Below are 18,593 nucleotides of genomic sequence, written 5' to 3' on the forward strand. Positions count from 1 at the left end.
ATTATAAGAGTAAGAGACTATATTCGAATATAATTGGATGAATTTTATTTCGTTAAAAATATCCTTTTTAGAGAATCTGAATCAGGCGTAGAATAATTCTATTCTATGTCTATTGGCATCGTTTAAACTCTGTGATATAGTTTTTTTGGCCCAAATTTATTATTATTCTTGATTAAGCATATGAATAACTTATCATGGTTACTATGAGGATATGGTCTATTGGTATTACTATATTGTGAAGGATGTAAGTATTAAAATAACATCAAAAGTAACCATCAAAATTAAGTCACGAGTAAAACAATTATTATAGTTCTTATACTAATTTAAACAATTACAGACATTTCAATAAAATTTATTTCTTAATTAATTTTTATTTAAAAATTAGAAAGGAAATTAAAGAAATTACTTTAAAAAAAAAATGGAAAAATTGTGTTGAGTGGTGACTTAAGCCATGAAATTATAAACGTTAGCACTTAGCATTTATCGCACGATGGATGGACTGTCATTATTTGAATTTTGTTAATTTAATAATACAAAATTATTTAAATTTATTAATTGGTATAATATAATTTCTTATATTATATCAAAACCTAACAATATAGTTTTTGTGTTTTTTAATAAAAAATAATAATATCTATAAGGAAGTTGTCAGATTTTATTATGTGCTTAGTTTATTAATTAGTTTATAATTAAAATGATTGATTTATAATTGATTTATTTTTAATTGAATCTGAAGGTATTTGAAATATCCGATTTTATTATTTTGCTAAAAGATGTGAAAGATTTTATTGTCTTGAAAAATTTGCATTTAGCAAATTTCTTAATAAAGAAGCTGAAAGTTACTACAAAAGATTTAGAAAAATTTCACAAACTTCGGTAAATACAAAACTTTTTAGTGGTCATAACGAAAGTAAAAAAGGTACCGTTAAATTGTCTATTGTAAGATATAACAACATTGTCAGATATTACAATATTTTCAGATAAAACAATGGTATCAGATATTGCAATATATTCGGCTTTCTTCCAAAGCCTAAGTGAACGGCGTCTTTTCTACAAGGCGGACTAGCACTTGTAACTACTAAGATACAAAACAACTATAGTTGTTTTATAGTATATACTATATGGTATATAACAGGGCTGTTCAAAAAAACAGCCCGCGGGCCATATGCAGCCGACGGTTAATGTATGTGCGACCCGTGACTTCTTTTTTAATCTACTAGAATTACACAAATGTTCTGTACTGGTAAAACCACATTATTTTATTTTTGTGGCATACCAAAATAAATGAATTTAAATTGATAAATTAATTAAACTAGATTTGACATTATAACCGTATTTATAATGTTATTATGTATTTATAATAATAACTATAAACGTATGTATTTATTTCTTGGGGCCTCCAATCTGTACAGTAATTTGTATTGGCCCGCAATCGCGTCTGGTCTGGACAGCCCTGCTATTTAATATATATATAATATATATATATATTTTAAATGAAGTTAAAAAAGTTTTAACAAATTTATTTATAATAAAAATTTCTAAAAGTCTATTTTCATAGTCTTTTTGTTCTCCAATGTATTTCTGGCCTCTGGGTTGGCTTCACCAAATCACTTGAGCATAAAAATTTTAACGGAAAAGTATTGAAGTTTTTTATGGTAACCGACAATTAAAATTGGTAGAAAAAAAAATTGAAAAACTACACTAACATAAAATTAACTATATATACGAGTATATATACATATACAATATTATATATGCAATATGGATTTTTTTTTTCATTATTTTAATTTATTTAAATTAATTCAATAACTAAATTAAGGTGGCAAAAGAATCACGAATTGTTGCAAAACTACAAAAATATTGTATAAATTATTTATTTTAATGTTTTTTGGTTGCTTTGAAATTTTTATGACCAAACAATTTTCGTTGGTTGTTTTATATGTGTTTTTTTTATTTATTGGATTTTTAACAATTTTTTCATTTAAGTATTTTAACATAATAATGATAAGTCAAAACTTGAATTTTTGTGTATTTTTGTATGTTGGCCAAAAAAATACTTTCACTTGAAATTTTTGTTTTTTATTTGTGTTTAACTTTATTATTTATAGTTTTTCAAAGTATCTTTGCATTTGCTTGACCGATTTTATTTCAAAGGTTTTCGATTTTCGATTTTATTTATTCACATTCAATGCAATTTTTCATAATAGTTCGAAAAACAGCGTGTAAAATTGAATTTCATCTCTCATTACCAATGAGATCCGTTCAGCGCGTTGTACTGAAACCGATTTGCATTTTGTGAGTGTACTAAAGTCAGTTGAGACATCATTTTTCCAGAATCATAAAAAATTCTTAATAATTGAAAATTTACTTTCATCGGTCAGTCTTTTCACCCTAAGTGTCGAAAAGGTTAATTTAATCAATTATTAGTATGAACAAAATTCGTTATAGGCACCACAAGATATTCTATATAAAATTTATTTGAATTCCGAAGAACTTAATTGATCTTCTCTATAAATTTCTGATACAAAATCTTAAGAAACTTAAAATGAAATGATATTTCAAGAAAAAGTAATTAAATTGACATAATACAAAGAATTAAAGTTAATTTATTCCAGTTTTAAAATGTATTTCGAAGTTTCGAATTAAAAATAGTTGCTACTCTTAATAAAAGACGAGTCTAAGATGCTGTTTTAAATAAATAAGTTCGATTTTTTCAATGCCTTTGCCATATTAAAGTGTGTAATTAACAAAGTTTCTATAGAAATGGTCACTATCTGGTGTTATTTATTAGATAAGCATTCTAACTGAGACCAAAGATCTAACGACCCGTATGTAATATCAAAAGATGTTTATTTTTTATTACTAAATGGCATTTTAAATCATAATCAGTTAATGAACATGCTTAAGATATGAAGGTTTATAGCTTATAAGCTAGATTTAAATAATTGAAATCTTGATCACTTAGTGGAATTAGAATTAAGATCGGTTAATAGAAATGGATAACCCATATAGTTTGAAAAATAATTAATAAACTATGTTGCCAGGCAGTAGATATGAACTTATTGTACAACAATTAAAATAGTGATTAGTTAGTTAATATGATAAGCATATGATAAACAGTTTTATGAGTTAGATTTATAACAATTAAAACCAATATAAGTTAATTTAAATGAATTACTTATTTACAATGAACTAAACTTATCAAGATCAGTTCATGAAAATAGATAACGTATACGTTTCGAAAAAGCAGTAATGAACTAAAGTTATTGCACTTGCTATTAAGATCAGTTAATGGAATGGATTATCTATATAGTTTGAAAAAAAACAGAAAAAAATTATGTTGCCAGAGACTGGATTTGAATTCCTACTATAACAATTAAAATCATAATTATGGATAAAAATGGATACAGTTAAAAAATCAGTCACGAAGTGGATTTCAACCAGCATACAAAACAAATGACAGGTTGATTGCGTACGATTTCCTTTTAAATGTTATAATAAGCGTACAAATTCCTTAGGTTTTTAAAACATATGTTTTAATTTCCACTTAAAAGCCATAAGAATTTTTGTATACACACAGTTTTAACTAATTATGATATTACCAATTGCATTGGTCTACATTAAATAATATGTGTTAATTGCAAGAAAAGATGGGAAGACAATGATATGCAGGCATCTGGCCACTTTCCACTAAAAGGAAATCCAATACTCTCATTGAAATACCCCATAGAGATACCAGTCTTATGATAGATTTACTGACAAGACACTGCAAACTAGGGAACCACGCTAGAAGATTGAACCTTCGTTTCAATCATATCTGTCGCGGCTGTGGGGAAAATCATGAAAGTGCCTCTCATTTACTCTGAGTTTACTCAGCTTATGCATGGCAGCGACTCAACACTTTAGAAGCCCCCTTTCCTGAGATTCTTTAGAGATTAATTAGAAGACCCCTCAAACAACAATCTAAGCTTCGCCAAAAGTTCTATGTGGTTTTAAACCTTGTGTTTCCACTATATATTGTAACACAATGAGCCAATAGGCCTTAGTGGATCTCTTAGCGATCGCCGGTATATCCAACCAACCAACCAATTGCAAGTAAGTTACTTTCTAACAAATAATAGAATTATTAAATTTGTAAACCTTAAAAACATTGAGTAATCCTTACAAAAATATGATTAGTAACATATAATAAAGATAAAAGAGTCTTTTGCATTTCAATTGACTAATATAAGATCTGAAAATTTTTTTCAATTTTTTTATTAAAAAACAGTTGCCAAATTTGTATTAAAAAATCTTTTTATGATTCCGAAAAGGTAAACAGGATTAAATAGAGTTTTTGTCTAGAAGAGAATTAGAAGTAGAATTTAACCAAAGATCTTTGATAATAAAATTCTTGCGACTTTTGGAATTCAGGCATAGCTGTTAAAAACGTATACACAAAATTTTTTTCATTCCGAAGATGAGAATGTCTGAATATCGTCTTTGCTTATATCTGAGGACTAGAAGTAGAGTTTTTTTTTTTCATTTACGAATAAATAGGACCAAATTAACCTACCAACATATTCTATTAATTAAATCTATATATATATAAATGAATGTTATCTGTCTGTACTCGATGGATTCAAAAACTATACATCCAATCACCGAAATTGGATTATATATTAGGTATATGGCCGTTAAGGTTTTTGCAAATTTTTATTAAAATCAGAGTTGGGGTTCTAGGTTCATTTAATTAGTAATATTTTGGTAAAAGTGTATTCTGTAATATAATTTCCAATATCATTTAAAACAGTCTAGCAATCCTCTCGTTTGACAGTCGAATTATTATCAAAGGTAAATACGTTTTATTTAATACCACAATTATGCCACCAAAGCAAAGTGCCATTGGTCGAACTACAAATCAAGCAAAAAGGAGAAGAGAAGAGCGAGCTTCAGAAACAAGTTAGCAGAGAAAAACTAGGCAAGAAAGAGATCGAGTTCACACTGCTCTTGCTCGATCATTAGAAACGAGTGAGCAGAGGCAAGAAAGCCAAGAAAGAGATCGAGTTCACACTGCTCTTGCTTGATCATTAGAAACGAGTGAGTGACACGAAGTTCGCCGGGTCAGCTAGTAGAATATAAAAAACAAAAATTTTGTTTTAAAGAGGGGTTTCTTTCAAGTCCTCCTATTTGAAATAATTTTTTTTTTAACATAAACTGTTAAAAATGAAATTTACAAATAAAAGATAAAAAGATATATAAAAAACATTTGTTATTTGAACATTTATATAGATATATACAAAAACATTATTAAATTTTTTTTTTGTAATTTTATGATTATATATCATTAAAATTAAAAAAAACTGGTGACTTAAAATTTTTTGAATAACTTTGTCAACAAACAAATTTGCAAGCAGGGGATAGATAATATGAACATGTGCAGTTGATAATATCTTATCTGGTAAAGCACTTTCTCCATCGTTTTTTGAAGGGGCTTTATAATAATAAATTATTTAATATTAATTAGGGAAAATACAAAGAAACTTTTTGTATATAAATTTTGTATGACAAAATAGTAACTGATCGCGTGCATGACTTTAATATCAATTATATTACCACCTAAGCGCACTGAAGATACACGTACATAATAATAAAAAATAATAATAATAATAAAAATAAAAAAAAAATTATTTTTATAGGAAATAAATAAAAAATAAAGAGTAAATAATTAATAAAAAAAACTTATATAAGGAAATCAGTTTAATAAAAACTACATTAAAAACATATATTTTAGAAAAAGTTCAACATGCGCACACGCCTACAACAAATGACGGCATATCATTTCTTAGATATTGCCGTGAACCCGGCAGATACAGATTCGGATCTGGTAACACGATACATACTTTTTTTTTTGTTTTGTTTTCAGCTCCAAAGCCGAGAGTACATGTGGATAGAAGAAAAAAGTTAATTGATCGAATGAGTCGTGCAAAAAAAAAAAAAATCACTTTGAGAAGAGTCGAGCTTAATATGGGAACAGTTAATTGACCTTGATTGAGTTTGTTTTTGATAACTTTTGGCAACGCTTGGTCTTGACCATGCTGCGTCATGCTTTTGGGTTAGCTAAACTCCAACGATCATTCATCGCTGCTAGCTGGTATTTTTTTCTTTTTTTTTTTTGTATTTACAACTATTTTACTTTGGAATTTGATATTTATTGCCAGCTTAAATGTTTACAATTTTATGGTTTTATTAATTAACGACGGCTGTAGATATTAGTTCTGTTTATAATGTAGTTGAAAATGTGTTTGTAAGTTCAGATAACGGTCAAGTTTTCTATATAAAAGTATTTTTCTTTTCTTTTTTTCTTATTATGATATAAGCAATTTATAATTTTTATAAAAAAATGTAAAAATTTACAACTTTTTGTATAAAACACTTAATTTTATAACTATTAGTTCGCTATTACAGACATGAGTCGTCCCCTTAACCGCGTCCAACAGCCCTCGCCAGCCAATTCGAACAGTTGCTTACTGTCGCCAATTAGTAGTACCGAGTGCCTTCATATTTCAGTCACCTGGTTCTTACACCTAAAATGTAAAGGTCGTCTTACGTGGTTTCCACTGAATCAAACATCCCTTCGGGTGAAGCACTTTCTTCCATTCATACGACATAACCAAGCCAACGAAACTGCTTAGTTTATGTTTAACTATGTCAATGGCGATGTATAAATCATCAATCAGCTCAACAATTCATCCAATTCAATGCTCGTTGCCAACGCGTAAGTGATCATAGATCTTTTCTAAGAATTTTTCTGTCGTATATTCCTAACGCCTTCTCATCACTGTTGGTAATTGCCGAATCTTCTGCACCATAAAGCAGGACAGACATGATATAAAACTTTATAAATCATTATACCATATAAATAAAAGATTTTCTTTAATTATAAAGAAAATTTACAACTAATTTTTAAGTTTAAGATACATTTGTTTCGCTGTTAACATGCATAAGATGTGTGATTAACCTTATCAATTTTCTTCGTGTTTTTAATAATAAAATTTCCAACTGCTATAATTTATAGAAAGCAAAACTAATTGTAAATAATAGTTTAAATGTTATTATTATCGACAATAAATAAATTTAAGCTACAGCCTAACATACCTAAGTTAATTAGTCATTTTGTTTTTTTTTTGTATTTATTGATAGGCGGCTTCACGGCAAATTTAAAAGAGAATTTCAAAAAATAATTTAAAATCATTATTTGAGAACTAGAAGAGTTAATTTTAAATAATAACTAATAACAAAGTTAGTAATTATTATTTAATAATGTAAGATAATAAGTATGTAAAAAGTAAAATACATATTTTTTCAAGATTCATTAGTCTTCTGCCTTATAGATTTTTACGACCAAAAATGTTGTACATCAAATGTTGTTTTCTTTTCTGATTATTAAAATATATATAATTTTTAACTAAAAATTTATATACTTGTAAAATTCACATAATTTCTTATTTTATTTAGATATTTTTTTTCCATTTTCAACTGCCTTTAACTAGTTACAAACTTCGTAGCGATAATTAACATTGGCTTAAGTGCTTGAAATATTGTTATTTATGGACCTGTAAATACTTTTCTCAAACATAATTTAGAAAAATTTATGCATCCTCTGAAATTAATTGCTTGATTTGTAATTAAGTTCACTTTCAGATTTTAGAGTTTTGTTTTGGCAAACTACTTGTATTGAATTGCTATGTACAGTGCTGGTTTGACTACTACCAGCGTCTTCAGTGAGATTAATATGACGTCCTCGTATCTATTTTGAAGCTTCGTATGAAGAAGACACGAGCTGGGATAAAAAAGATATGAAATATATGAAATCATTTCTATTGTTGGTTAAATATTAAGTTATATCGGTAATGACCCAATACCTTCTATCAATGGTCTTTGAAAAATATTTACTTCTAAATCCTTTTAGGCTAAGACGACATTGTATCGATTTCTATGGCAAACAACAAGCGCCTTAATATGATCTAAACTATCTCACAACTTAGTAGTTTGCAATCTGTGAACTATGTGCCTAAAAGAGATAAAAAGTAAAAACTCTCTTAATAGACAACTAACACTGTCTGCCCAAAAGAGATTAACAGTAAAAAATTTCTTGAATCGAGAAAAAAACTGCTAAACATGGTACGGTTTATACCTTTAGTACGATTGAAGGTGGTAAGACTGAATGCAAAACTAGTTTTTGGTTTAGAACTGGTGACCCTTTTTTTATTCACCCTGGGCCGACACCTTCACCGTCCACCCTAAGCACAGCTATTAACTGTGGATCACCGTTGTTAAAAAACTTGAAACAAGATTTAATAGATATTCTTTTATTATTATTATTATTAATCACATCAAGTGCAATATAACAAAAACAGAACTGAGACCAATTCTTCATAAATATTTCGTAGGTTGATGAGGATTCGCTCCTTCTGTGTTTAACCGTTCAATTCCCCTTAGTTTTCATACCTCCAATTTTCAAGAAAATCATATATATACTTTTCAGAAACAATACTGTTTTATATGTTTTTTAAATTATACATTTTAAATATATTGTATACGTAATGAAGTTTTAACGAATTAAGAATGCAGTATTTAATTGAATTAATTGTTGTACTATAATTAGTAATTATTGCACATTTAAATTAAAGTGTTTACACTGTTAAAATTAAGAAAATTCAATTTAATGAAATTAACTTAACAGTTATGACATGAAATTAAATACAATTTCATTAATAGTATTATACCTTTGTTTGTATTTCATAAAAATATATATATAAAAATATATTGTTTGCTAATATTTTGTAATTTTATTGTATAGTATTTTTCTTTGTTACGTTATTACCATATTGGAATGTTTCAAGATATTATTCTCTTAATTATAGTTAATTGGTGAATAATTAAACTGATATAATTATCTCTGAAATATTTGCATAAGAAATGCAATTAAATGCTTCACAATTAGTAAGTTAATTACAAAAATGCTTTAATTAAGATAGTGTAAACGAACTGTTTTAATATCTATAATATTTAAAAACTCCAATTAGCAGACAAAGAAAAGAAAATGCAATATGTTGCATTAAATATGTAGAAATAAACCATTGGGAAATATTGCTTTCATATTTTTTATTTACGAAATTGTAAATTGCAATATCAAGCTTCTATAAATGATTGATAATAAATATATATCTAAGCACGCTTATTTGAAGAGGACATCATTAGATGTTTATATAAAAGTTGAAGTAAATTTAAACATGAAATATTTTTTATTTCATTATAAACGATCAAGATATGTCAAACTGATTGATATTAGGATATAATATACCAAATACTATAATATCAGTAAAAAAAATATTGTGCCATTATTTTTACAATTAAAATTTAAAGCAGTAAAATTTAAAATAATTTAATGGTAACAAAGGTTTTTGCCATAATTAAAAAATAGAAAGGCTTTAGTTACCAAAAAATAATTAAATCGAAATAAAATGGGCTTTGTTATTGGAGCGACAGACTTTTCCATTGGTAATTAACAAGAGTTTTTTATAATATACAAAATATTGTATCTTCAATTTTTAATTATGATATAACAGAGAGTTATAAAATTTTGATACGTTTTAGGTGCGCCTAATTTTAAAAGATATCCAGATATCCACAAGCATATCCACAAAAGATTTTATATACCTAAAAGGCACATATTCTGACATTTACTACAAAGTAATACTGAGGCACAGAATCCTCGTAAGTTTTTTAATATATATTAGAGACAAATTAAAATTATACATAAGTCGTGTTTATAACTGCTGCCTGCATAACATGGCCCTTAGTGTGAAAAGGGTAAATTAGTGATGTTATTTTGTGTTCCTGAAATTTCTTCCTTATAGAATGATATCAACTCTCTACTTTGATAATATTTACGTCTTTTAGAGTGAATAAAAAAAACGAAATAATAGGTCACCGATAGATTTTTTAATAATAAAATCTAAGCTCTCAATAAACAAGAGATACCTACTTAAGGGCTTATCCATGTGTGGTTATAAATTACACTGCTTAGTTAAATATTCTTAGATATGATTACGCTATAACGCACTGTCAAGAGCAAATAAATAAAAGATGACTCTCATATAATCTTGATCATTTATCTGCGATGTGTGTTTTATATTTAATTTATCTCCTTATAGTTAAATGTAGTTTCTAACATATATATAGCCGCAGAATAATGTAGATATATCAAATCACCTTGCCAAATATAAGTAAACGAGAATAAATTTGAATTAAAACATGTTATAAAGATAGTGCAATCATTTTTGTAGCCATAAAACATTTTTAATTGTTTATATTTTAATTATTTAATTTGAAGATAAATGTAGTATTCACAACCTCTCTCACAAGGCTTTAGACTTTTGTGACGATAAGAACCATAATTATTGTCTGCAGACACACCTTTATGTGTACTCCGCATACATTAAATATTGCATTCTAATATCGAAGTGAAGTTATTCCAAAAATTGTCATATGACAAAAGTATAATTAGAGGAACTCCATAAGTGCACTTCGAGGGTAGAACTTAAGTAGATATTCATATTATAGCGCCTCACCTTAACTTTGCGTTTTTTTCCAAAAAAATATAAACGAGAATTTGAAAGTTTTGAACAATCACATTCAACTAAGCCTATATAAAAGCCGTACGTACTGCAGAAATGACTACTTCATGAATTAAAATTAAAGTAAACAAACAAAAGTCATAAAAACTTAAATAAAATAATAATAAAATTTAAGTAAATAAATAGTAACAAATAAAAAGCTCACCCGCAGACATATTTAGACGTTTACGTGTATCGCGTTTCGAATATAAGAAATGCTGCAAACTGAGACTGGAACTTGACTTTTTAGAACCGATGGATGAACTTGACCGATTCGCCAAGCCTGGTGAACGATACCGTGCGCTTTTTGCACTGCTCGTCGATGTGAAATTCAAAGCATTTTGAGATTTTGTTGCTGGTGTTGATGTTGCTGAAACTGCGGCCGCACCTAAGCTTGAAGTTGGCAGACGTGGTAAGGAATTAGTGCTCGCCACTTGCGTTGCACTTGTCAAACTGCGTGGTAGTGTTGAACGTGTACCGAAAGCTTCATCATCAGAGGAATCTAATTCATATATTGCATCAGGAACACTGGAACGTCGCACATCTTTGGTGTCATTGGAAGAAACCCATGGTTTTGCTGGCGAAGCTTCCAATTCATTATGATGTTCATCACCACCACCAATGCTACCACAGGAACGCACACGATCTAATTGCTCGCGACTCAGACTTTTATGATGGTTGAACAACAGATCACCTGCCGAGCGACGCTTTGCAATGGCCAAAGCGGACGCAGAGGATAAGTTGTCACGATCGAGTTGACTAAGTTTTGTTCTGGAATCACCATTAGCCAGTAATGCTGATTCAAAACTACCGCGCCATGAAAAACGTTCATAATCACTTGCAACACCACACTCCTCACCGGCGGTATCACTGACACCGCTGCTGGACTGATGATGATGAGGACGTGTATTTATTGCATTGCTACCGCTGCCACTGCTACAGGCTGTCGATATAGAAGCTGCTGAGTCGAGTAATAGATCATGCGATTTGCTGCGTGCTAAATTATTCGGATCGTCACTTTTATTAGATCCACTTGGTTGATATAAATTGTGTTGGTGCATATGGGTATTACCACGTGCTCCTTTTGCTTGATTTTTGTCATTCTGATTATCTTCTTCATCTTCAGTAGTTGTTGCCGATATTTTGGCTTGTAAACGTTTGTGGTGATTGCGTTGTGGTGGCATTGGTGAATTGGTGCCATGAGTATCATTTCCACTACTTACTTCATGCATGAGTGCTACAAGCCGAGTGCCAATGTGTTGCATTACTTTGGTAAATAGTTGAGGAGAACGTTCTGCACTACGTGTGCTGCTTGTTGATATTTGATCCTCTTCGACATTTTTATTGCTACCGCTTGGTGCATCGAAATTGGGTACACCATTTGCAGTTGCTATTGTAGGACTTAAAGTATTTACATTTCCCACGGCAATTTTTGAAAATGATTCCATTAGTTTTTGATAAACAAAGGCTGTGTCTGCATTTAAGGCGTGTGCTTCATCAAGTAGACCGCCATCACCACGATCCCCTTCTTCGTCCACTTCGAATTTAGTTATTATTTGTTGACAACTTGCAGATATCTGTTCTTTTAATTCGCTCTTTCTCCTTTGACTACCTTCCAAATCGGAACTTGTATAATCTGAGGAATCACAGGAATCGGACCATGCGTCTTCGCTACTCAAATATTCCACGATTTCTCGCACCTGCTCATCATTTATACCGGGTACTGTTTTCATTAGACGAGTAAGCTCGTTTTCGAAATATGCAAGTTGTGCTGGTCGATTTCTCATACGTCGAACAGATATAGGTGTTGTTTGATTAGGTGTGGCAGTTTTAGAACTATTTGCGGAGCCTAGATTTTGTTGTGCATTTGCTGTAGCTACTACGAGTGTCTTAAAGAATTGACGCATTTTTGACATCATAAGATTTGTTTCCTCATCCGAGCTCCAATTATTAAAGCTATCCTTACGTACTAGCGTGCTATTAGTGGCTGGTGGTAGTGGTGGTTTTTTTGTAAGACGTAGTTCTGAATGCGAACTCGGACTGGGATTTGTAGGTGCACTCAAAACAATTTCAGGTATTAGTGGTGGAGAGACAGAAGAAGAAGATCCTGTACTTTCTGTAGGTGTTGTAATTTCCTTATCTTCGTGTATCTGTGCGAGTGCGGTAGGTGATTTAGCGCGAATCTGTACGGAGATCGTTTCACATTCAGGTGCTTTCAGCAAATCATCATTACTACCGACAAAACCACTATCTCTGCTATGATGCTGCTGTTTTTTAGCTTGCGCACTACTTATGGAGCCAGGTGTAGGAGTGCGACACTCACTAGCAGGCGGTAATTTATTTATATCATCAGTACTATCAAGCAACTTTTTCTCATCCAAAGAGTCATGGCGTTTGCGTAACTGCTTTTTCCGTTTCATTGTATCGGATGAAGTGCCATCCTTTTCGCTTGCACTGCCTGCATGTATAATAGTCTCATCGCATCCTTCTGACTCTGATGAGTCTAGAGCATCCGCATTATTAGTTTCTAAAGATTCATTACCAGCATATTGCGTATCAGCTAATAAATTGTCTAATGAGGAATTATGAGATCTTGGTGTACCTCGCGCACGTACTAAACGTTTTCTTCGTTGGCTGGGACTAGGATGTCCTTCACTATCGCTGCCAACACTACCTGATTCATCTGATTCATTCTTTTCGGCCGAAGTATTAAAGCCCATGAATCCTGACAAAAAATATTTCTCAAGTCTAGAAGAGGCAAGATCAGCAGCATTGGTAAGATCTGGCTCTTCAGGTATGCCAAGTGAATCTAAACTCTCCGAACATTCGCTGCTTACTTCAGATGCAGTATCATCACCCCGTGTATCAATTGAACTCATTACTTTTCCATCAGCTAAGCCGAAAAAGAAATACTTTTCCAAATCTGATGCAGATAAGCGGTTATGGTGATTGATTGTACGTTGACGTCGACGTTCTGCTTCATCCATTTCCTCATCAATGTCATGTTCATTATCACGTAGTGATGCCACTTCACTTTCTTCACAACTTTCTTCAACAATAGTATGTAAAGTAAAATCAATAGCAGAACGGTGATAACCACGCAACTCTTCCTCACGATCAATGTACATACCACCAGCAGCAACGGAATCTTCACCATCAACACTCAAATCCTCCGAATCGGAAGCTGTAGGTGTTGTACTATCTTCATCTATGAATTCATCTCCATTTTGGCTTATTTCCTCGACCCAGGAATCATCATCAGCCAACCCGTCTTCGAGACAGACGGTTCCAGTTGTATTTTTTGCTGATGTTGTTGGCGAATATTTCGAATCATCATTATCCGACAGCAATTCTAACGAGGTAAATATGCTATTTGCCGACGTCACTGCAGCATTGACGTCGTTCACTGTATTAAAATGATTTGCAGATAAATATGACTCATTCCTTTCATTGTTTCTGTCGTTGTTGTTGTTTGCAGCAGTTAAAGCATCACACGCGTACAAATTGCTTGTTTTAGTGTCTTTGTTTTTGTTATGCTGAACTTCATGATCATTTTGTCTTTCATTTAACATATCATTATGATCGTGCTTTACTTGAACGCCACTAACACTAGGCTTAACACTGGTAACGCCACAAGCATCAATTAAAGCCACACTATTCATATCATGTGATTGTTGTTTTACACTTGTCACTGTGGGGTTAAGATCTGTGTTTACATTAGTGTTAGTATCTGAAGTTATTGCACTTTCGATATTGTTGTTGTCTTTTGTAATCATAACTAAACTACGATATTTTGCCGAGAGTGATTTGGGTGAACCTATATTTTTTATTTGTTTCGTACCCGACGATAATAGCGACGAACTATCAACAAATGCGGTATTTGTTGGGCTTGTCCCACCGATATCATAGCAGGAGGGTATGGGCGCGTACAATGCATTCACTTTTTCATTGGTTAAATCGTGTTTCAGATTCTCAATGATTTCAATTTGTTTTAAATTATTCTGATCTATACACGTATTCACAATATCTTCACTGATTTTATTTTTTTTTAATTTAACGTTGTTAGTGTGAAATTCTTTAATTTCATTATTTGCTTTATATTCACTTGTTATTTCGTGTAAATTACTTTGCATTTCTTTTAACGAAGACACTTGAGCAATTTCGTAATTAACATTTTGTACCGTACCGTCAATATTTTTTCGTTTTTGCTCAATTTCAACGCTATTACTGTTAGTGCTAATATCAGCACTGACACCGCCGCTACCGTCTTTTTCGTTTAACAAATCGTTTTCAACTACCACTCGCGCTTTCTTGGCCAATTCATTCAATTCATTGTTAGGCGCTGCTGCGCAAACGAATTTACTTGCATTTCTCTGTTTGTTATTCTCTTTTAACTCAGCACTACTCACTATTGTTGTATTATCATCAGTTATTGTTGGTATTTCGTTTTGCTTTACTTGTGTTTGTTGATACTCATTTTTTACGCGTTTTTTATTATTAATATCAGCAGTATCAGTAGTAACAGCGCCAGTAGCAGCAACAACAACAAATGGAGTTTGCTCAGGTGTTTTATGTTTTTGCTCATTTTGAGTTAATGCTTTTGTGCTTTTTGTTATAGTTGTTGGTAAATCATTAACTGTTTGCTCTACTGAGTTTTTATTATAAGAGTAATCGGAGTGTTGTGTATTTATTGTAGTTGGATTTGTAGTTTTCGTTTCTACTTTTTCTTCTTCTTCTTCGTCTTGTTGTTGTTGTATATTTTGGTCAGCTGTAGTTGTTAACTGGCTTGACTGTATCGTTTCTAACTGTGTATCTTTGCAGGCATTCATCACTTTATTTTTATTACCAACAACAACAGCAGCACCAGAACTCATTGCTGTAGCAAGACAATTATTGTCGATTTCGTTTATATTCTCTATTTTGTTTTCATCATTATTAACGTTTATGTTATGAGAAACGTCATGATTACTTTCAAAATAATTACATTTATAATTAAGTTGTTGCTGTTGTTGTTTTTGTTTTTGTTGTTCATTTTTATTTTGTATGTGTACATTTGTTAATTTGTTTTTCTCAGAACCTTCCACATTTAAATTTTTACTACCAAACATATTTTGAGCCTCATACATTAATGCTGTCGTTTCTGGTGGTGGTAAAATAGTTATTTCTGTTGTTGTTGTTGCTGCTGTTGGCTCTGTAAACTGCTCAGCGGACCATGCATTTGCAGGTAATTCCACTTTTGCCATTTCCTCCCTAGCATTTGTTTGTATTTGAGTATTTTCGCAGACAATATGCACCTTTTCATTACTTTTTAATGCTGCTACTGATGTTGTTGTTGTTTTTTCAATTTGGTTGTGAGCTGCTGTGTGTTGCTTTTGTGTGTTGTTGTCATTTTCTGTTTTTTGCATACCTGATTGTGTGCTATTTTTAGCCATATCGCATTCGTACTGCTGCTTTTGTTTATTTTCATACGTACTATACTGAACTGTGTGCTCCTTGTTCGTTGTTGTTTTTGTTATTGGTGCTGACGTTGTTAATGCATTGTTGTTAGCATTAAACGAAGTCTTTGAAGTGCAGCGCTTTAATTCAGGTGTACCCGCTGCACTTGACTGACTGGATGGGGATGACGATGACGATGAAGAGGTGGGTGTGCTCATTTCAGGTGTGTTGCCGCGTGATATGTGATCTTGATTGATTTCTGCCACATCCTTACGCAATTTTTGTAATTTGATTTCGAGCTCTGAATTTTGTTTTGTCAATGAGAGCAAACGATTAACATCATTGGCAATGCTGTTCAATTCTTTACATGCTTCTTGTGCATCTATTTGCATGGGTAACGCTAAACTGCTTTCGTTCCTCCTTTCATTAGTTTCGGAAATCACTGAAGCATTTTTAGAAAATTCGTTCAATCGCTCTGTTTGCCTGTGTGCAACGGCATTGCTAATTGCTTTTTCTACCGTAAAAGCATTTTGTGGGGCACCTGCATTGGAAGGGGGGTTTGGAAGGTCTACTTCGGCTTTCTTGCCAAGTGAATACTTTTTTTCTCGTGGCAACGTGTCCGTCGACAGCGTTATTGCTGCTGTGACGGCAACATCATCATCACTAGAAAGTGCACGCATTGCATTAAGCACAACACCGCCATTGTCGTTATCAGTCATACCGCCAACAACAATGATGCAATTAGCAATTTCAGTCTCTGATGTTGCTACATATTTGTCAATTATATTTTCGTAATGTTGACCACTGCTGCCAACATCGTCGTCGTCATCGTCAGTATCACTACTCGTTGGACTGCTATGTGATACATTTGTTTGACTACTACTGTCACCTTCTGTCATGCCGGCTGTGCGACGATTGCCGGCTGATTTGTTGTCACCTTCAACATCAATTGGTTTCATATAGTTTAGCACAATACCGCAATCGGGTCGTTCTACATCGGTATCGTTATCGGATGAATCTTCAAGATTTGCATCTGATGATTGTGAGTCATTCTCTGTAGAAGAATTGCCAGCTCGTTGTAGACGTGGTCCGGCGTGTCGATTCACCACGAATACTTTTGAGAAATGACGTTTCTTTGGGCGACGATCTGCAATAGTGCCTGTATCGTCTGTATCAACAGATTCTGAACTGGAACTGCTAGTGTCTGTATCTGTGGTGACAGCGCTACTGTCATGTTCAGTAGCTTCACGCATTTTATCAGCTGACAATTGATTTACGATCAAGTCATCACTACCCGCAACACTGGCGATATCATAGCTGCGTTGCACCGATTTACGCTGACCGATCGATTTCATTTTACCCGTTTTTCGTTTTACACGCACTTTATTGCCACTAACCGACGACGCAACCGTTTCGTTTTCGCTATTTAACGCGGCGCCTTCACTTTCGGACTCTGCCGAGGAGGTCGACGTAGCCGATGAGAAGACATTCTCACTTTGCAGATAACCGCCTGCCATTGACGCATCGTTCTTTAATTTTCCAATCGATATCATTGAATTATTTTTATCTGCTGCTCTCTGCTTTGCTATTGAATTTTCGTTAAATAATCGCACGTTTGTTGCCGCTTTGTTCAACGTTTTACCAAAGACTGATGATGTTTCGTTTTGGTTTTGACTAGCGTTAATGGTGGTGGTGGTGGTGGTGGTGACGGTGGTGGTTAGTAAAGGTGTATTATATATTGGTGTTGTAGTTGCAATATCAATTTTTATATTTGAAAAGCTAGTATCATCGTTAGTATTTTTCTTATTTGTTTTTCTTTCTACTAAATTTTTTAAGTTATCGTTTGCAGCTGACAATAAAGCCACTGTTTCTATTTCATTGGCAGCGACGTCACTGTTAGCTGTAACTGCAACTGCAGCAGACATACAAGTGCTGCACTTATTTTCCTTTATTGTATTGACAGCAACAGCATCTTTGCAATTGAATTTCTTGCATGAGCAACGACCAACAGCAGAGACAGAGACAGTACTTTGACCAACAGTTACGATTGTTGAGTTTGTGCTTGAGTTGGCCAAAGCTAAACGAGTTATAGACGGAGTTGTTATTGCTGTTGCTGTTGTTGTTGTTGTGGTTGTGGTTGTTGTTACTGTAATGGCGCTGGTGGTGTTGTTAGTACTTGGTACTGCAAATACTTTATGTTCTTGTTGTAATTGTTTTTGTCGTTGTTGTTGTAGTTGTAGTTGTAGTTGATTGTTTGTATTTGTTATTTCTTTAACAAAAATTTGTGTTGGACGTTTAAGGCTGCTGCTCTTTTCTGTTTTTTCTGTTGTTGTGTCTAAGTTGTTGTTTGTTAGTTTTTTAGGCACTTCGTTGTTTTTAAAAGTTGTTTGATGTTTTGTTTTTGTAGTAGTATAACTGCTTGTTGTAGTTGTTGTTGTTGTTGGTAATGTGGCCTTTGCTGTTGTTGTTGTTGTGTTTGTAGTTAAATAAGCTTTG

The 18,593-nt window shown here is 32.2% G+C and overlaps 1 protein-coding gene across 1 annotated transcript in view; it reads right to left on the reverse strand.

Annotated features, from left to right (window-relative positions):
• Window positions 1–18,495, reverse strand: part of LOC119678642 — a 32,094-nt gene extending 13,599 nt beyond the window's left edge. The window contains exon 1 of the mRNA XM_038090592.1: window positions 10,828–18,495. Within this exon, the coding sequence (XP_037946520.1) occupies window positions 10,828–18,022 (7,195 nt within the window). The 5' untranslated portion in view covers window positions 18,023–18,495. The remainder of the gene's footprint in view (window positions 1–10,827) is intronic.
• Window positions 18,496–18,593: the final 98 nt, after the last annotated feature.

Source organism: Teleopsis dalmanni, chromosome 2 (genome assembly GCF_002237135.1).
Source record: "Teleopsis dalmanni isolate 2A chromosome 2, ASM223713v2, whole genome shotgun sequence".
In the NCBI taxonomy this organism is placed as follows: Eukaryota; Metazoa; Arthropoda; class Insecta; order Diptera; family Diopsidae; genus Teleopsis; species Teleopsis dalmanni.